The sequence below is a fragment of the Mchenga conophoros genome, linkage group LG20 (assembly GCF_057382185.1).
Source record: "Mchenga conophoros isolate Kocher_MC1m ecotype Shallow Benthic linkage group LG20, M_conophoros_male_GT1.1, whole genome shotgun sequence".
NCBI lineage: Eukaryota > Metazoa > Chordata > Actinopteri > Cichliformes > Cichlidae > Mchenga > Mchenga conophoros.
The window spans coordinates 22,310,643-22,331,649 of record NC_140545.1 but is presented as its reverse complement, the minus strand read 5'-3'; the positions used below and the strand labels follow the sequence as shown (position 1 = coordinate 22,331,649).

The 21,007-nt window shown below is 39.8% G+C and overlaps 1 protein-coding gene across 1 annotated transcript in view; it reads right to left on the bottom strand.

The window, feature by feature from the left end:
- Positions 1-1,118: 1,118 nt before the first annotated feature.
- LOC146550778 (acid-sensing ion channel 1-like) overlaps positions 1,119-21,007 on the bottom strand; it is a 68,201-nt gene continuing 48,312 nt past the window's right edge. Inside the window, exons 3-10 of the mRNA XM_085259556.1 lie at positions 8,485-8,635; positions 8,186-8,313; positions 7,031-7,181; positions 6,844-6,900; positions 6,378-6,531; positions 5,200-5,291; positions 5,035-5,114; positions 1,119-4,757 (exon numbers count right to left, since the gene is read on the bottom strand). Coding sequence (XP_085115682.1) covers positions 4,638-4,757; positions 5,035-5,114; positions 5,200-5,291; positions 6,378-6,531; positions 6,844-6,900; positions 7,031-7,181; positions 8,186-8,313; positions 8,485-8,635 — 933 coding nt within the window. The 3' untranslated portion in view covers positions 1,119-4,637. The remainder of the gene's footprint in view (positions 4,758-5,034; positions 5,115-5,199; positions 5,292-6,377; positions 6,532-6,843; positions 6,901-7,030; positions 7,182-8,185; positions 8,314-8,484; positions 8,636-21,007) is intronic.

Sequence of the window (21,007 nt, the reverse complement as noted above, 5' to 3'; positions counted from 1 at the left end):
CGGGAAGGAAGTGCTCTCAGCAGTCTGGTTTAGCAAATTTAAAACAAACTGACAAAATCCAGCTTATTCTGCAGAAAATAGTTCAAAAAGAAAGAGTTGACTGGTCTGATATGTGAAGCTGTGTTGCTGCGGGGTTATTAGAGTCTAGGAGATATTTACTGTAGTTCATTTATAAGTGAAAATGTAAACGTTATAATGAATTTAAGGCAATATGCTTGTTCTTAAGCCAGTGGTTTTTTTCCAGGATCTTTCAAAGGGGGGCAGTGGTCCATCCATCAATCCCTTTTCCACACTTATTCAGCTCAACTCCCAGGGGCAGCACTGAAAGCACAGATGCCCAGACCTCCTGCTTCATAGCCACCTCCAACTCACACAGAAGAGTCCCCAAACTAGTCCAAAGACATAATCTCTCCCAGTCAGACATTCACATTCTTCCCTCACTTACAGGCAAGACCCCAAGATACTTGGAATTCCTCCACATAAGTCAGCAAGCCCTCCCCAACCCAGAGTGTGTGCACTATATTTTACAGCTGTTATACATGTCATCCCAGCCCACTCCACACCCACCTGCAAACTGCCCCAGTGCAAGCTGGGAGTCAGTTGAAGCCAACAAGAACAAATCATCATCATTATCAGGATCACATTGACGATACTGAAGATGTCATCCTGCCCTTGTAGCATGCACCGAGAGACTGCTGTAAAAACAACAGAAGCTGCACCGAAACACAGGATTCAACAGTGAGGTCATGGTGCTAACAAAAGCACGAGTATAAAAGGAATTGGGGGAGTGGACCAAACCACTTCGAGATATATGAGGGGGGAGTCCATTTAAAAAAAAGAAAGTGTTGTTTTGCAGCTAAAATGAGCACAGGAACCTTCAGTGTATTATTTAACATTATATATTTATAGTTACAATGTTCCACTGAGGAGGACCACTGTGCTTTTTCTAGAAAAACGGGATCTGGATCCATCCCAGATCCACATTCAGCCACGCTCCTGCCTCCAAAGAAATTTCTTCAAAGCCAGAAGTCCATTTTTCGAACCTTTTACTGATTTTTCATGACGAAAGTGTAAATGATGACACATAACTCCTCGAAATGAATAAGAGATACATACAGTTAGCATTTGATCTTTAATGTAACAACCGATTCAAGTCCATTATTCATCTTTACATCACCAGACTAAAACAGCTGTCCTTTCATATCACAAATGAAAAGGCAAAAGTAAAGAAGGAGGCAAAAACAAAAGCAGTAAGCTGGGCGACCTCATGCAGCAACAGTCTGGCTATTTAATTCTCATGTACTGATGAGAACGGCTGCTGTGACTCAACTCTAGCAATATTAATAAAAACAAACAAACAGCCCCCCCTACTTTGTCTTTGACAAATAAACAAATTTACAGTCATTTACAGAAGAAAAAAATGAATTGAGACACACAGCAAGTTTCTTTGAAATAAATCCATTAAGTACACCGTTAGACAAACCAGACTATGCTAATACACGAGGATTATTATCCACAGTCAACAGTAATATTTACACTAAATTACAACTGATGGAATAATTGTGCTTGATAGTAACACCACACAGCTACACGCTAATCAGATCCCACTTCCTGTTGAGAACAACTAGGAGCAGAATAATGAACATGGTTAGATTTTTGGTAGGGATGCACTGACTGTGAACTTCTGGGCACGCCACGCTTTGTTCTTGTTTGCTTTTCCTTCGTGTGCCAGGAAGACAAGTAAATTTTCAATAACAGAACTGACACACCATCTTAAACATTAGGCATTGTGAAAAAAAGATCAGAAAACACTCACGTCAATAAATACATTCTTGTTTGCAGAGAAGTGAATGGTCAACAAGGCGGAGATCAGGCTGTGCCGAGGTTTGGCCGATATATCGGTGCATCCCTAATTTTGGTATATACACAATCATGAGGGAAACTCTCAAACATGCTCCGCAGAGCTCAGATTTTCTCCATCTACCTGACACCACACTCACTGTTGAGCATTTTAGGGCAGTTTCTTTCCACTTTTCTTTCATCGCCGTAAAACCGCAAATGAATACATGCTCACAAAACGCACCCAGACACGAGGACAGAAGAAGGCTTAAACTGCAGGTGTGGATGAACTGTACATATAGGATGCTTGCTGTACAGTGCTACATGCAAGTAAGCGTTCGAAAGTAAAAAAAACATTCAAAATATTGATTCTAGTTGATGTGATCCAGCCTTGTTGACACAACAGAAGCAAAATTCCTTAAAATGTGACAAAAAGCATGTAAACATGAATGACATTCTCTTAAACGAATGTTATGGCATCACGTGTTAATAAATTTCTCATTTCTACAGCAAAGCTATACAGTACACGATGATTAAGTCTCTTTGTCATATTGTTCGATTACATCTTTTTTGTGGGGAATCTAGCAACTGGTTTTTAACTTCCTGCTCGTGTTTAACCCAAGTAGTTCCCTTGGCAGATCTTTTTCACAGCGGGCATTTGAACTTGTTACAGCAGGAAAAACACAGGTTACTGATAACATTCACAAGCGTCATATGATGGGCCAAAGTGCGAAACCGTGCGCAACATCAGAGGCTGGATGTATAAACTATGCGTGTGCATAAAAATCATACGTAGGCCTTTTTTACTCTCATACATAAACTGGTTATAACAAAGAATGTGCGGTGAAAATGTGCAAACAAACGTTTTCTGAGAGAAAGTGAGAAAGAGCTTATAGTGCTCATTTCCAATTCTGTATTTTTATTGTGGACTACATTACAATAGGTCTACATGAGTTACAGTTCAAATTATTCTTTGTGTGTCTTATGCTGGGCCTTTGGGTAGTTTATCGGTTCATTCGCTGTCTGAAAAAAGCAAAAACAAGAGCACTCAGAGAGCAACCGACTAGACTAAAACTTTGATGTTTTATGGTGTTTTTATTACAATACATAACGTTAGCCTGTCATGGTGTTACTGCAACACCATAGGGCACTGTATTGCAAAAAAAAGTGTCCTCCATGCCCTTTCATATGAGATATTACTTGTTATAGATTCTTGAAATTTTGATCTTCGTGCTAACAGTATAGGTCAAATGCTTACCCAGGTACTTGTATCCCCAAAGGCCTTGTATATTGTTGTGAAGTTTGAAGACGAGCCATTAAAAACATTGGGTAATATAACGTTTTTACTGATTTTCACATGTCACCTTGACCTGATTTCCACCTAAATGAAATCAGCTTGAGCTGTTATTGGTATCTACCATCACACAAAATTGAAAATAATATCTTGAAAACTGCAGAGGCTAAACTGTTAACAGACAGACAAGCAAATGTAACCAATTGTATATTCTCTGTCTTCAAGGGAAGAAAAACTCTTAGCGCTTCTCCAATTCAGCCAACTTTCGTCTGATTGGCTGCCTTTTGCAAATAGAAGGTTTGTCCTGATATCTCAGGTTATTATGACAGTGGGGTCTGAACTAGCTTAAAGCTGCCTTTTTGCTAGCAGGGATTATTTACACATATCTGAAACTCTGGCCATGTTTATTATGACCATCCACCATTACCTCAGGATTTATGTGACAGAAAATAACTACCATAAAACAAAACAGTTACTTTCACAGAGCTTACACTTACTCTTATTATTTAATCTTTTTCTATTTACAAACAGACCTAGCTACACTAATATGAGCAATTTAACATCTATAACATTAAATACAAATTCGGGGTGTACTAATTTTTATTGGGCTTAAAAAGTTCAATTAGGTTTCATTCACATAGTGCCAATCACAACTAAAGATGTGTGACTGTGCTAAGGTAAAGACCCTACAATAAGAAAGACAGAACCGCAGTAAACAGATGATGCCCTCTGAGCAAGCACGTGGTGACGGTGGGAAGCGAGATTTTATTACGTTTTATTCATCCAGCTGCAGGAACCCATAATTAAAGTAAATGGATCTCAGCTATCCTTACATTTGTGCTTTTACCTATTGTGACACATCAAAATGCTTTCTGTGAAAACCGCCTGCAACTACTTTTCAAGAAAATGTTGGGCTTTCTTTAATGTCCGCCTACTCTACATGGCAGTTACCTTTTAATCAGTCAGTTTTACTTAAATTATTTTTAGCACTGTCATCCTGCGAGACGAGGTAGTACAGTATGATGGCAAAATGCGTAGTTTAACAGGGGAAGACAGCTGTAAGTAAAAGAGAAAGCTGGTTTAGTCCAAACAAAAATTCCTGTAAATTAACAACTATTTCACACAAAAACAGTCAAACTGACACCACATTGCTGGGATTTCTAACACTGATTTACTGAACATATAATGAACCTGTGTAACCTTTAACTGTATCTGTTACTACGTCTTGAAAAGGTGTTTACAGAAGACCATGCAGTTATTCTAACATTTTTTAAGTTTTATTTCTCTTGGTTCTCCTGCCCTCGCGTCTCTGTGGCCGTCCGCCTACCTCAGCCACACGTCCCTATTTCATCATGTCGCTTACACACCTTAATCAGGCACAGTTCACGCACTTCCTCTGTTGTTCCAGCAGTGGGAAAAGAAAGAAAACCTGCAAAGAACAAAGTCCACGAAGCTGCTCACAAGCGAGAGAGTGCGGCGGCTCTCTGCCCCCGGCTGCAGAAGCTTAGTGAAAGTTACTGACGTGACACTTGACATCGTCTAAGCTCAGGACCGTTCCCTGGTCATTGTTGTTGTTATGCTTGTGCTTCTTATCGGAGCAGCGGCACAGTTTGTACTTCATTACCTGAGGGGAGGAAAAGCACAGTCGCAGCAAGGTCGGTGCAGGAAAAGAAATAAGTCGCATAACGCAACAAGAAATGCTTTTAATTATTTCAATTTTCTAAATATGAGGTGTAAACACTGCTTCAAAGCCAGAAATAAAACAAAACTGTGTTGTGAAATACGGTCTCCTCTGATCACTCCTACTGATCTAATTATGGTCAGGTTTAAATACATCAAGTCCAAAGCTTTGCATATTAAAAATGACAGACTATATGGCCTCTTAAATGCCTATGTCTTACCTCATAAAGGTAGTCAAATATCTCCAGAATAGTCAGTATACTTGCACCAATAAAAAGTCCCATCTGACCACCAATATCACCTGAAATGAAAGCATATTCATAACAAATGCATGAAGACAAAAAAACGCAAGCAGTCTATGTTATATAATAGAAATGAAGCTATACCTAAAAGTCCAGCCACTTCATATGCTTTCTTCTGTTCAATAGTTTCATAATTGAGAGCTTCAAAGAAGATATCTAAAACCAGGATATTTTCCCTGTGGAGACAACATAAACAAATGAAGACACAAATCCCTCATTTTGAAGCTGCTCAATAATAATTAAGAGCACTTGAGAGATGAGATTTGAATGTTTTCTTTGTCAGTGGCTCTGAAAGGACTGGTTCGACGTTTGAAATATGACCCTGACAATGCCATCTAAGTTATCACAACACAGCTTTTGAGACAACCTTTTTCTTCTTCCTTCAGCTTCTGCCTTTGGAGGCCACATCTCACTCTATCCCAACATCCTCCAACACATCAACCCTCTGAATGTCCTCCTTCGCTATATCTCATCTGCGCTCTTTCTGTTTTCCTCCTGTCTGACAGCTCTAGCTTTAACTTCCTCTGTCCAGTATGTCCACTATCCCTCCTCTGCACATGTCTGAAGCATCTCAACTTTGTCTCTCTAAATTTATCTCCAAACTGTTCAGCCTGATACATTCATTTCTAATCTTCTCCCGGTCCCTCATTCTGAAAATCTTGGCATCTTCAACTCAGCCACCTCCAAAGTTACTCCAGGGTAACTTTGTCTCCAAACTGATTCCTGATCCTCTCCATCCTGGTCGCTCCTGTTGTCTCAACACTGGGTTTAATACGGTTTTAATCTACTCCTAGATTTCAGTGTGATAATGGGGTAATCTTGGGCACATAGCTCTTGCTGTGAAGGCAGAAGCCCCACCTACTTACTGTCTGTCTGTACAGAAATATGATCAGAAAATATCAAAATGCACAAAAGATGGTATAAGTTGATGAAAACTGAATCAAAGCAGTTTGGTATTAGATTTTATTTCACCCCTTAAAACCATTTAGAAAGTCAGCACACGTTTCTATTGATGATGGCCTCTCAGGTTGGGTTTTTCTTCCTTTTTCTTTTATTTGAGAGGGAAACTAAAAATGTTTAGCTTCTGGACACAATTAAACTAAATGAATATCTTGAAAGAACACATTGGGCCTTTGAAAATGCCCCTTTTTTATATTTTGTTAGTGAAAGTCAATGAAATACAATAATCCTGTAATAAAAGAATTATTCATCGCAGGCTTTGCTTTGCGCACACAATAATGAGAAAACCCAAACATACTTACTTAATGTACTGCTCAGATTTGTTGTATTTTTTTGCAAGATATTTAGCAGAGGCCTTGCTGGGGATCTTGACAAAAGACAGCTCTTTGCTGTATCTGGTCATGTTGCACGGCGTCTCACACACACAGAAATCATTGTCTCTTTCCACCAGGAAATCTGGAGAGAGGAAAACCAGAGCTCAGCTTGACCTTTGAATCAGTGCGACTGCGACTTCAAGATGTCACGAGCTGATGTGCCTGCATCTGTGTGCGCGCGTGTGTCTTTCTGATGTTTTTGGGGTATAAATCTGTGCATTCTCCTTTTTTGGGGGAAACTAATATCATAAAGACATATTAAGGTAATATCAGGTTTTGGTTAAATGTGCAGGAAATAAATGTGATGTCCTGTGAAGCAATGCAAACATGGCTCTGTTTGTGCATGTGTTGCTGTTCTTTAAAGATTTAGAGGAGTATGAAGCCTCTTTCTTACCCAGAGCTGGGTCAGCACATTCTTTGTACAGCTCGGGGGTGCAGTAGGGGGCATCGCCTGTAGCAGCAGCAGCAACACACACTCACGTTAATGAATTTTTTCTTTGATTTCCTTCTTTGAAGTGCCTTCAGTAATTTCTCAGATCGGCGTAAGTCTGATACAACACAGAGAAAGACCGGACGCCTACCAGGCATGTGCACCATGCGACAGTTGCAGTTGTCCACCAGGTAGCGCGTTTCGCAGTCAATGCGACAGGCTGTGATGCTGTAAGTGTCAAAGAAGTCCGACTCCATTGGCGTCACCTTGCAGTCTCCCCAGGGTGGGGGGAGATATATCAGCTGCAATGACCACATAACGACTTAATAGTGTTTTAAATAAGAAATAAATACCGCATGAAATAAAAAGCAGGCTTCTCCTTGCAGGGAAAAGCAAGAACTAAACAACTGAATCCATTTTTTTTTTTTTTTTAAATTCTACAACTGCACAAATGGGAAAGAGATTTAAAATGTCTGATGTGACCTGCAGATAATTCTAATCTATTATTCAGAGATATGGATGTGATTTTTTTTATTAGGAATAATAAAGTAAAACACTCATTTAGTTTAAAAAAAAAGAGATTTTAAAGAGGCTCCAGTTTAACTTTGTTCAGTCGAAGAAAAGGGAAAGTGAAAACTATAAACATCTGCCATAATTCACAGAAATGTTTTTTTTTTACCAGCTGTGGCTATTATTTTCAATTTCATATTCATATCAGTGTTGAAACTAAAGTATTTCTGGTTCTTCAAATGTTTGATTTTAGATTTATAAATAGGTCTCACAAGGGAAATCTTTGTCCTACAGCAACATGATAAAGAGTAAAAATAGCACAGCCTACAATAAACAACGCAGTCAAATAAAAAGTGCCACAGAAGCCCAGTAAGTGCCTTATACTGTGAGATAGTGCAACAGAAACAAAACAAAACAGAAAGGTCAAAATAAAGTTAGTTAAAACCACTAAAAGTATGACTGACATTGTGTAAAAGTGATTTTATCCAAACAAAACACTGAAAAGGATCCAAAGACGCATTCTTGGTTCGTGTGTACTTTTATTTTTAATTATAGGACAAAATGTGTCTGATTGAAAGCTGATTAGTGAATCAATGAATCAATCAAATGGCAAGAAATCAGTTGGTAACCAAACTGTTTCAATCATTTGAAACCAGATTATTTCATGTATGTTCCTCATATGGAACCTTGCTTTGCTTTGTTATAGTGAATTATTAATTGTTCAGATCTCTGAACTCTTCCTTTGCCGAGTATGATAACGTAATAATTGTAAAAATTAATAAGCAACAGTTTGTACCCTCTGTTCCTGACAGGAAACAAATGTCTGGAACCCGGGTGCCACTCCGAATCCGAGCTGGTCAATGAAGGACGGCTCGTCCTGACTGTGGATCTGAACTTTGACCCCCGCTTCAAACGAAGTCTCATCTGCAGGAAAGCAAAACGTTTGGGATCACTGTAAAAATGAGTTTCACTAAGGATCCAAACACGCAGAAGAGTTTCAGGCTCTGAGGTATCGACGCCCACAAACACCAACACATCAATCACACCAGTGTGACAGACAGCTATAACCTGCCACGTGAGTGGGCTTCTTCTCACCTGTTTCTCCCCAGACTGGCAGGTATTCATCCTGCTGAATGTCCAGCATGAGCTCGAGACCGTTACCCATACCTCCCTTGGTGGTGATGAGGGGAGTGCGCCCATCACCGCCAGCGTTAAAGGTGTAACACTTCCCATAGCGAGTGAAGACCTGAGTGACACAGGAAAGATATATAATTTTTTAAGCAGTTAGAGAAATGTTTCTGAGAGAAGGATTCAGGTCAATTTTGTCACAACCACACAATATTACTGGAATATACAACTGAATGGAAAATTATGGGCTACTCCACTGCACTCATTTTCCTTAAAAAACAACAACAACAAAACAAAACAAAAAAAGGGTATTAAATGGAAACCCGATCTGTCTGCACAGTTGTGGGATGCTGGAAAAAATGAGAGCCTGGAACATATAAGACTTCCACTGAGCGCTCAGAGGATAACAAGGGTTAAAAGCGGATCACCTTCTTGCGTGGTGTAAACCACCAGCGCAGATGGCTCACCAACAAAAGAAAAGACAAGAATCTATACACAGCATCAACAAAGCTACCTCGTCGTCAGGTCATGTGTGATATCTCTAGGGAAATGTTGGCCAGTTCTAAGATGCTGCAGAGCAAACTGAACAGGCACCTGGCAACCAAGACTCTCTTTAGAGGAGAAACTTCAAAAACAGTCCTGGCTCTGAACCAGAGACTACAACCTACTCAGCAGTCTAAACAGTGCAGGCAGTGTAGGCTAGCAGATTTGAATCCCAAAACTTCAGTGAACATTCTACACTTAAATATCGGATGAAAAGCTTTGACTGTCTAGAGATTTGCACAAATAGGTTCACTTTGGCACCCAGTGTGGTCTCCTGCTGCTGCAGCCCATCTGCTTCAAGGTTTAACATGTCACACATTCAAAGATGTGCATACTTTGTTTGTGACGAGCGCAAGCAGTCAGGCCATTCTACTCTGACCTCTGACATCAGGAAGGCATTTATGCCTGCTGCTCACTGTATATTTTCTGTTTTGGATTAGCTTCTGTAAACTCTAGGGATGGCTACGCTGGAAAATCCCAGTAGATCAGCAGTTTCTGAAATTCTCAGATGACTCCATCTGGCACTGACCACCGGGCCACACTCAAAGTCACTTAAATCACTTTTCTTCCCCATTTACTTTGGGCACCTTAACCATGTTTACGTAGATATGCTGCCAAAGGATTGGCTGATTGAGAAGGAGCAGTCTAAGGAGGAGATGAATAGGTGTGCCCAATAAAGTGGACAGTGTGCCATAAATGGCTTAATATACAGCTTGGTGTGAATTAGAAATGTTTATGTGATCTATTAAACTCTACCATCTAGACCTCTAATCAACAGCAGAAAACCAGCAGTCAGTCTGCAAACAGTGTTTTGCAGACATTTGGTGCTTGGGAAGAGACTGTGGGACTGTGTGAAAAGTGTCTGATAAGGTGATGGAGGCAAGGTAAATGCTATTGAAGTGTCGACATTCTTGGAAATAAAATTGCTGGTGTTGTGCCTGATCCATTGCCTTTATTTGACAATGCAATCCAAAGAAAACCTTATGATGTAAAGGCTATTTTATGCAGATATGAATTGAGATGTACAGCCTCGTCTTTCTTGCTGGTGTGCCTTGGACAGTAAAACTTGTGTCAGAGGATTTGAGAGTGTTTTTCCACTGGGGGTCAGTGTTTGACTCGATAAATGGTGTGTGTGTGTGTGTGTGTGTGTGTGTGTGTGTGCGCGCGCGCGCGCGCGCTGACTGTATGACTGAAATAGTATGAGAGGAAAGGAGAGAGGCAAATGTGTGAGGGAGAAAGGAGGTTTTCCCGTGGGAGTGTGAGTTACACAATCAACCCAGTGAGGTGATGGAGACTGGCAGACTGGCGATTTAACATTCCCTCACATGCTCTTTATGGCACTTATAATGGACCTGATGTTACCATGGAGACCAAGCATCCCGACAAGGAAGAATACCGCCTTAATTTTAAAGGAAAGCCGAGACACAGACGTTAGACTGAACCTCTGTGAGACATCAGCAAAAGGCCATTTGACAAACAGCCTCGACGGTGAACAGACAGAAGCGTAACAATATTGAGCTTTCTTCGGCGCGGAGTTAATGTTGTATTAGTTTTTAGTGTTGTGTGAGTCACATAACCCATGCAGGGAGAGAGCAGGAGAGCAAGGAGCAATGGAGGAGCGAAGGAGGGCAGGGATGCAAAGTGAAAGAGACAGAGAGGAGGGGGGGGGGATTTAGCTGCTAACGCTTGAAGCTGGCTATTGTTCAGCATTATAGCACAGAATGACATATCTATGATTAGAAAGAACAAACCAAGCAAGTAATTGTAGAGAAAGAGTTGGGATCTTGCCGAGGGCAGTTTAAACATTTAGGCCATCTATCACGTCAAGTCAGCGAGAGACTGCTGCTGGTTGCAGAAGCAGATATCAATCTGAGTGGGAGAAAAAAACAAAACAAAACACAAAAAGATTCTGCACAAAAAAAGCAAATAAAAGCAACAAAATAATGTGTGTCCACACCTTTAGAATTTTTCTGTCATATGCTGCAGGCTTAAATAAAAACTGATGAGGGTAAAGACGCACTTGTTACTTTTAGAGACTGACACTCCAACATCGACGCCCACCTCACACTACGACGGGCCAGATGTGCGGAGGTGAGTTGTGAACACCCAAGTGCCACAGTATGAACGGCTTCCACATGAGGCTGTCTAAAAATGGGCACCTAAATTTCCATATTTACCTTCAAAACAAGCAACAGCTGGCCAGTGGGTTGGTTGTTTAAAGAAAAACAAAAAGTTTTAAATTCTGGTGTATATTTCAAAGTCTTTGAAGTTACTTATAAATATGTCAGTCTTAATTGTGGAAGTTGTCTCTTAGTGTAGATTTACCGAGGTGTTGGGTCTACTTTTATGCCACATATTAACAGTTACAATGCTCATCTTTAAGGGCATATAATCCTTGTCAACCTAAAGTTTGGGCTTCATAATGCTCTAAACACTCAAATTCAGTCAGATTGTTCAATTCGCTGCTTTGTATGATGCCAAAGGAAAGGCGAAATCTCAAGCAAACAGCTCTGACTGTAAGCACAGCACCTGCTGTTCAATTCTTCCCTTTCTGCGGCGCAGCCAATGATTAGAGAGTTTGCCTAAAGGTCCTTGTTGTAGACCCCTGTGTTTAAAAATAGTTTAAATCCCTCTAAACGAACTAAACATATCGATAACATTTAAAGAAACAACACCTATGACTTCATGTCCTGAACATTTATGTATCGTGTTGACAAGATAACAAGTGAAGGTAAATTAGAGATGAGCTGTACTTTTGTGTAATACCAATCTTTTTTAACCACAAGATGATGCAGAACGTTAACCAGGTAAGAAATTAATAACACGTTCTTATTTAAAATAGGCCACATTATGGAAGTTTGTTTATGCCACTAAAAATATTATTTTTTCTTTTGCCATCCTTAAGTCAAAGTTTCAGAAAGAACAGCAGCACACATCTGAAAACTATTACACACATGAACTGGTAAAATGCTGCCTCCTAGTGGTTTTTGTTAAAATCTTCACAGGGTAACTACAAAAGTAACTTTTAGAACAAGCTGGCAATCTCAAACCTTTCATCTTGAATGTGTGTGTGTGTGTGTGTGTGTGTGTGTGTGTGTGTGTGTGTGTGTGTGTGTGTGTGTGTGTGTGTGTGTGTGTGTTTTTAAAGGGAATCCATCCAACATTTGTTGGGATATTTGACCCACAGTCTCAAAAGTTAATTTAATAATGCTGCATGAAAAACCGAGAGAACATCAAAATCAGCAGGAATCCTGTGGGGATTTTAAAAGTTTCATGGCAATATTTCTGATAAATGTTGAAGTATTTCAGTTAGGATTAAAGTGAACCAACTGACAGACCAACACCATCCCTTGAGCCCTGGTGTCACCGCAGGTAGAAATCATCCAGTAAACATAGCACTACCCAGCCTCTCTTTTCCCCATTTACTCCCAGCCTTCTGTAATTGCTCTTTGCTGCACACTATTGATCACAGGTACACACTGTGGACCCTGACAGATTGTCAAACATGTGTAAGAGTGGAAAGGCTCTTTCAGATCATAAGGTGACTGAATTTCATAAATAAAATCAATCATGACAAAAATGTTAAACCCGTGTGTATGACAGGTGCACGATTGTTCATAGGCGGCTCGATCAATACGCAGATCTGAGTTGATGTCAGGTAACCGGTGTTCTTTTCCTCTGGTTGAATAGTTGTGACAGAGGTGGTAGGAATAAAAACATGAACCATGTATAATGCACAAAGTCTGCACGGCACACTGTTATGATGAATAAATAAATGATCGTGCACATGTGTAAAAGGTTTTCTGCAGCAGAAATTATACGCTGCATGAGGAATAATGAGTGTTACAACAGAGAAGGACTTTAATTATGACAGATGCATGACTGTCACACCCTTTTGTCACTACTTAGAGGTACTTCAAACAACAAATCAATGCCCTTTTTTCCACAGAATTGAATGCATTACTTACCAACTGCAGTTTACACACACACTATCTTCACAGCTCTGATCAATAAAACTGTCACTCACACACAATTTCCCATGTATTGAAAAGCACTCAACAGAGCTCTGCAGTAATTAATCATTATGCACATAATCATGAATATCTGTTTCTATAGCCATCAAAAGTTGAAGGAATCTCTAAATCGCAAATCCCTGCTCTTTGCCATCCATTTAGGGAGGTCTTAATACAGTCTTGCAGTCTGCAAGCAGCTAAAAGACGTCTCGACAGGCTAAGTTCAATCCATTAGTGCTCTGTTGTTTTATGGGGATGTTTTCAAAGACTTTAAAGCCATCTCTGTAAAGTGCAAACACTTTCACTGTTATTATGCTGTTATAGCCACCACTGGGGAAAAAAAGCTATTTAAATGGAATGGTGAGCAGACCGTAGTCCACAGTGACCAGGGCTGAAAAAAATAAAAATTAAAAAACGGAAATCATTCACGGTTATTGCTGCCTATTGTGCATTTACAACATAACTCAGGATTGTAATCTGATGAGGACTTCAGGTGACCTGGAAAAAGTGGGAAGTTTCACACCATGCTGCTTTCCTTCACACATGGATGAACTTATTAATAAGAAAACAAGAGTCTGCAGTCATACAGCCTCTGGCAGCCTACTGTAGTCAGAGTTCTGCTTTAAGCTAAATGCTAACATACTCATATTTACAATGCTAAAACGTTGATGTTAGCATAATATTTACATAAAGTGCATCTTAGGTTAATATTACAATTATCTGGTTTACACCCATAAAGCTTGTACATGCATGTCAGGGATGACCATGAAATCAAATTATTTACAGTTTATGCAGGTTTTTTTAAAATTAAATATATATATTTTTTACTGATACCTGGGGATGTAATGCAGTACTCTGCCACTACAATGACTGGTGCTATGAATGCATCTAAACAACTAGAAAATGGGAGAACTACAGTCAACCCCCCGTAACTCCAAATTATTCGCGGAAAATACTCCTATTCGCTTTTTTGGGGGGCGGGGGTAGAGCATTTCTAAAATATTCGCTAATTATTTTCATTTTATTTTCGTGAGGGTCTAAAGTATTTGCAGATTTCAGCTATTCACGGGCAGTTGTGGTCCCTAACCCCCACGAACTCTCTGAATACCGGCACTTATTACCTGCCATGGTTGCTGGACTGGTTCAGTGTCATTGGTACTGTATAAAGCACACTGCTGCTCGTAGTCTTCGATCACAGGCTCAGAATTTGCTGGTTGTTCCGCGTATACCAGGGGTGGGCAATTCCAGGCCCCGAAGGCCGGTGTCCCTGCAGGTTTTAGATGTGTCCTTGAACCAACACAGCTGATTTAAATGGCTAAATTAGCTCCTCAACATGTCCTGAAGTTCTCCAGAGGCCTGGTAACGAACTAATCATGAGATTCAGGTGTGTTGACCCAAGGTGAGATCTAAAACCTGTAGGACACCGGCCCTCGGGGCCTGGAATTGCCCACTCCTGGCGTATACGATTGAAGACTAGGGGAGACGGAGCTTTTCAGTCGGTGGTGCCAAAGCTTTGGAACAGTCTCCCATTACAATTATGTTTATTTCAATTTCCTTTTATTGTGATACTTTTAATTATTTTAATTTATTCTGTTTCTTACCGTGTTTTTATATATTTTACTATCATTTACGTAAAGCACTTTGTGACCACTTGTCTGTGAAAGGTACTCTATAAATAAACATTACTTACTTCCTTTCTATGGCTATGAAAACATCTACCACCTCTCTGCAGAGGTGTGGTGCAATATTCAAAGCACAGTCAAAAAGTGCCCAGTGAATATGAAACTGTATTTTTGCTTGAAATGTCAATTGCCAATACAAATGTAACATGTTCCTCTGCGTTTTGTTGTTCATTGCAAAAAAGTTAAAATATATAGAATCTAAGTTTCTTTTCCTTTGAACTGCTTTTATCTATTGCTCATACTGAGGCTGCTGGCGTGCAGTTGGCTCAGGTTTATATCTTTAGACACTTTGTTAGTTTCTTTTAAATGTCCATGTTCAGTTAGATGAAGGTGATTTAAGAGCCTGATTAGGTTTGTCATTACAAACATTTTCATGGTATCTAAAAGATACATGTTATCATGTATCTTTCCTCATTGTGAGGCCCTTTCACACTAATGAGCATGTGGGCTATAAGTCTGTGTGAAAGTATTTGCCTGCACTGCTGTGCGCATATTGTGCATGCATGAAATAGAGTGGCTCATAATCAGGCATACAGCTAACCGACAGGTTATGGGTGAGGGCTGAGAACGCTGCAAAACAGCTGATTCTGGTCTCTGGCTGGTCAGTTTGTGCACCTCAAACTACATGTGTTAAGGAATTCTTTGGTGTTGGTTCCTATTAAAATTTTATCCTTCATGACACTGAACTGGGTGTAAATTTTTTAAAAAACTTTTTCTCCTAATTTATATTTTGGATGAATGAGGTGAAGTTTGGAATCAAAATCAACCTTTGGATAGGTGACTACATGTAAAGCACGCACCATCTGTGAAGATCTTGAAGCATCGACTCTGTGTTATCTGGCAAAAATCTTGGCATTTTTCTGTTTTATGACCATTTGAAAGAACACGTACAGCTTCTGTGTTTGAGCAACTACAAATTCAATCAACAAAATTGATTAAAAATTTGTATATTGTTTTTGCTACAATGCACGTGTTCTTCCTTTGGTTCTTTGAGGGAGGTTTAAACTGGTAAAACTCTGACATTGCACCACATTTATTACTTTTACATTTAATAGCGATCCATCCACTATTATTTGAGTTTTTCTTTGATCTTTAAACAAAACCCAAAAGCCCAGGAGCGTGATTATTCAATGAGAATACAGCGCGTGTTAAAAATCAAAGGAAAATAGTGATATTATGTACCAATAAAGAGTGCTGGCTTTTGTGTCCTGCACAGGTGATTTATTACGCTTTACACTCTCAAAGATGTGCGTGATCTTAAAGTCTGAGCGCGCCTGCTAGCTGCACACAGGTTAAATTAATTCGAGAATAAAAGCATCAGAGCCAAACCAAACACTCCCCCGCTCTGTTTTGAATGAATAGCTGACTCACCACACTAATAACCAGTCTTGGGTGGAAAAGAAAGCTACTCCAAAGACAAAATAAAGTATAGGCAGGGGATTGAAAGCCAGAGGCACGGTGGAGCTTGGGTGTTTGTGTGTGTAATAATGATGCCCAGAATATAGAATCAGACCCTGAGTCACTGGTTGTCAAAATAAAGAAGTAAAGATGAGAGGCAAACAAGAAAAGGTAGAGAAGAACCACAGGGCTCCTCGGGGGAGTACAGATAACTAAAGGGTTCATAGAGAAAAGCTTTTTTCTTAATTAGGGAGAAAAGACCAAAGACTATCCTGCGCTACTGAGATACCCACTTTGTGGATCTTCCATCTTTGTACCTGTAGTTTCAGCGTGGTCAGAAAAAAAAAAAACACTACAAGAAACACACTTATCCTCACCACATTTTGATTTGTACTTTCAGCAGCAGTAATGTGAAGGCTGTACGACAGTTTCTCCATCTCTTTGGCGGAGACCGAAAACTCTAAACAACTAGTAGATTATATCAGCCTCTGCATCAGAAATAGTATATATATATATAAAAAGAATTAGTACAGTGCTAATATTTAAATGGAAAACAGTCACCTCAAACATCAAGTAATCAAATCAAATCAAATCACTTTTTATTGTCACATCACATGTGCAGGCACACTGGCACAGCACATGCGAGTGAAATTCTTGTGTGCGAGCCCCACAAGCAACAGAGATGTGCAAACACAACAACACAAACGAGCAAAATACAAGAATGGCCAACCTGAAACTAAGTATCAGCATGAGTATTGTCATTGTGAGCAAAATACAGGTGTGAGTCACGGAGCTGCTGACAAGGCCAACATGACTCTACGATTTATTCACAGTCTACAAATCAAGATCCACACCAGACGTCTGTCACCGCTGTGGTTATTTAAGATGGCAAATCTGTGTTTTTCAGTAGTTTAAAGAAAAATCCTGAGATTGAAACATCAAGCAGTTCAATAAATCCTCATATGAGAGCTGGCTTGTCTGAGGATCAATCTGTTCTCATACTTTCTGATTCAAGTCCCTTTTGTTTCCATTTATTCTTTAAAAATAGGTCACAATTAGGTGTACAAAGATTCTCATAAGCCACCATTTGGTTCATATCTTTTATTTTTTATGAGGTGGGTGAATAGGGTGAATCATCCCGTTCTGTTCATGATCCAATCATGACCATCTGATCCTTCCGGCACAGGAAAAAAAAAATATTCAAATGGATTTCCAGCACACTCTTTATCAGAAGGATGGTTAATCGCCACATTTTTCACCAATGTGGTATGCTTTAACCAGTTATTAAATACCACCACTCCAAATTTACCTTAACAACCTAATTTTACAACAATACAAAATACGCTCTAAGTAAAAAAAGGCTAAACAATTACTTAAATACCAGCACATAGCTTGATAATAAGCCTCAGACCTAGAGACAAAACACAGCGTCCTTGGGGAAAAAGTCTATTCCCTGACAGGCCGATAGCTTCTATCCGGTTGTGATGACGTATGAACCGTGCTTCCGGGTCCAAACTACACTGCGTTCATTAAGGCTGTTGTCTTTATAACGTGTTTTAATGCTTGGTGTCTTGTTCTATTTAACCTGAAGAAGCTCCTAAAAATAGTTGGTGATCACTGACAGCCTCTCTGGATTTTTATTATCACTATTCATCATCAGCAGGTTTCAAAACTCAGTTAACTAAGTTAGTAGTCCTCTTCTTCTTGTCCTTTGCGCGGGCGACCAGCGGCGGTGGTTGGCCGCGCAACCAGTACGCTGCTGTAGGTGCCGCAGGTTCTCTTGCTTGACCAACGATTATCTTCCACGCTTTTCCATCTAAGGCGATGGTTCTTGCCTGCTCGAGGTCAAGTCGAAGGGCCTTCAAATCATCTTGGATTTGTTTCATCCATGTCTTTTTTGGTGCATTTCGATGCACCCTCCAATCGGTGGGGCGGGTCAACCAGAGTAGGCCATGGGGGTAGCGGCTCTGGTCCATTCGGCCAATGTGGCCAAACCAACGGAGTCGGCAGCGCTGGATTAGGTCGCCGATCGTTGGTTGGCTTCCGCAGCTGGTGAGGATGGTGTCATTCGAATGACGGTCGCGAAGGGAAACGCCGAGAATGCATCTAAGGCAACGCATTTGGAAAACTTCGAGCTTGCTCAGGTCGTGTTTGGGCATTGTCCACGTCTCCGCGCCGTAAAGTAGAATGGGCAGGATCAGGGTTCGGTAAAGGCGGATCTTTGTCGCCAATGAGATGTTGTTCTTCTTCCAAATGCACCTGTTCTTCTTCCAATGAGCGTATCTCCACTGATGATGCCACTTTCTTCTCCTCGACGAGGGACCCCAGATATTTAAATTGTTGGACTTGTGTGATCTGCACACTGTCGAGGTGGACGATCGCTGGTGAACCGTCTGTGGTCAGGACTTTGGTCTTCTCTGCGTTAATCTTGAGGCCGTATGGTTTGGAGTGCCGGGCGATGTCATAGAGGATGTGAGTCGCCTCGGTGTCGTCTTCAGCAAAAATGGTGCTGTCGTCAGCGAACATTAGTGTTAGTAGTATTAACTATTTTTTTTTTCAACTTTAATTTTTATTAGTTTTAGTTAACATTGAAATATTAAGGTTATTTTTATAGGACATCTGGAAATGAATACAGAGCCGTTTACTTGCTGTGAACGTGGTATATTGAGTGTTACAAAATTGGGATTACACAGACGTGATTTGATGCTTGCCAAGCATACACGATTTTAGTTTTGTTAGCTACTGAGTGAAATGTGATAGTAAACCATTAAACAAGAGAAGCTACACTGTCTCCTAGATTTTTCCCCCTCACATTAATATTAGCATTTATTCTGAATAGTGGACCTCTTTCACCCAAGGTTAGGTAGTCAATCTGTGGGTTGAACCGTGCTAATGTCAGCATGGTAGTGTAATAAAAATATTTGCAGCTGATGTTTATATCCAACGTTTAAGATAAGAAATAATAACATATATGTTATTTATTCTGAAAGTTAAGAATTAGATTAGATTAGAATTAGAACAAAACCTAATACAATTTAAAATATGTAGCGAAATAACATAGCTTTATAAAGTAAATAAATTAATTTAGATTAGTAATGTTTGGGTAATGCTAGGAAATAATTAAAAAAGTATCCAATTGAAAAAAAAAATCAATTAGAATTCATCATTCATTTTAGCATGTGTCCAGAAAATTCAGAAAAAAAGTTTGTTGGGGATTCTTTTCAAGAATTAGCTAAACTGGCTGTTCCTAAAAGGTTTAATTTTGGTCTTTTCAAGGCATTTGGTGACAATAACAATAAAACTCACTACATGGCTGAACTATCAGGAGACTAACACTCTATCAACGTTGCATTATTGACCAAAAAAAAAGAAAAAACAAAGAATAAAAATGTCATATCCAGTGCATCGATTGGCAGACACCTTGAGATGGTACCGGCTAAGAGAAAAGCTGCGTATGATGAACACTTTGTTGTTTTAGACAAAAGTCCTCCTGACAGCTGTTTGCAAAAGTTTTTCAGTGCTTGTAAAAAATGAGTGTTTACCAGTTTAAATGTCAGAATTTAATGCATGTAGGAAACCATCATCTGTCTCTCGCCTTCCTCACCAGCTACATGAAATACTATTAAACCTCCCCCACTCCTGTGAGGGGAGTTTTTATCTATCATATTTGGAAATTTATCCACTAGCTCCCACACGATAAAAATATTTCTTTCCCTCCTTTATTTCATTCCTCCCTGGACTGCAGAGCTCTTCCATGGTTCCCTTGTGGCTCTTGAACTATGATGTTCTTTCCCCTGTGGACTTCACTCCATCTCCTGCCGCACTTCCCCACCCACCATTGCTTCATTTGATGAATATTTCACAGGCCAGTAGAGACAGTCGTCCTCCTCTCTCATCCTATTCCCAGACACTACTCAGCTCTCAGTACCTATCACCTTCAGAGATGATAACATCCTAGCGCTGGGTAAGTGGCACCTCAGGAGTCAGCTGGGTCTCTGGGAGCATGCCATATGAAGAAAAATGGAATTGTGTATTAACTTAAGCTCTATACGTCTATCTAAAACCATCTAAAACCTGACCTTAGCACCATATGAGATTTAGGCTAAAGCTGGCAGATATTACAAAACAAAACGGCAACACCCATCAGGTGCGAAGAGGAAAAGGACCCGCATGGGCGCACCATGATACTGTCCAGTGGTGGAAGAATTATTTTAAGCTTTTACCAGAGCACAACAACACCTAAAATACTCCAGTACTACAGTAGTGAAAGCAGCCAAGTGTACTTATATAGATAGATCAATACCAGTGATGCAAATGATTCATTAGGCAATTAATCATTTTTTATAATCACTAAAAAAAAAACTAAGCTGCACGCTCACAGGGTCCAATTTATAAGGATTTGAGAAAGGATTCTCTTTTTGTTGCTTATTTACTTAATCCCTTGTTTGATTAATCCCTTGTTTGATTAATCCCTTGGATCCCTTTTGACAAATGTCAATATAAAAAACAATAAATTAAAAATGATAAGTGATGAACAGAATTTTTGCAGTTCTTTCTGATCATTAAGTTTTAACTCCTTTACATGTTTCAGAACAAGGATTCTGAACCTAGAGAGACACACCAATGGTCACAATTTCAAATTCCAGCGTCACCTTTCTCAAGTTCACAAGATTTTCAGAAAAATTTGACTTTGACTACCAGGTGATTGAGATTCGAATACGCTCGAGTTTTTTAGTAGGGTAAGGTGAATGTAAAAACCTAATAAAGTAGTTAAAAATCAATACAGTGTCAGTACTTAAAATGACTAAGTTGTCTGGCCAATAAATAAATCAATAAATACAGTATAGGTTTAAC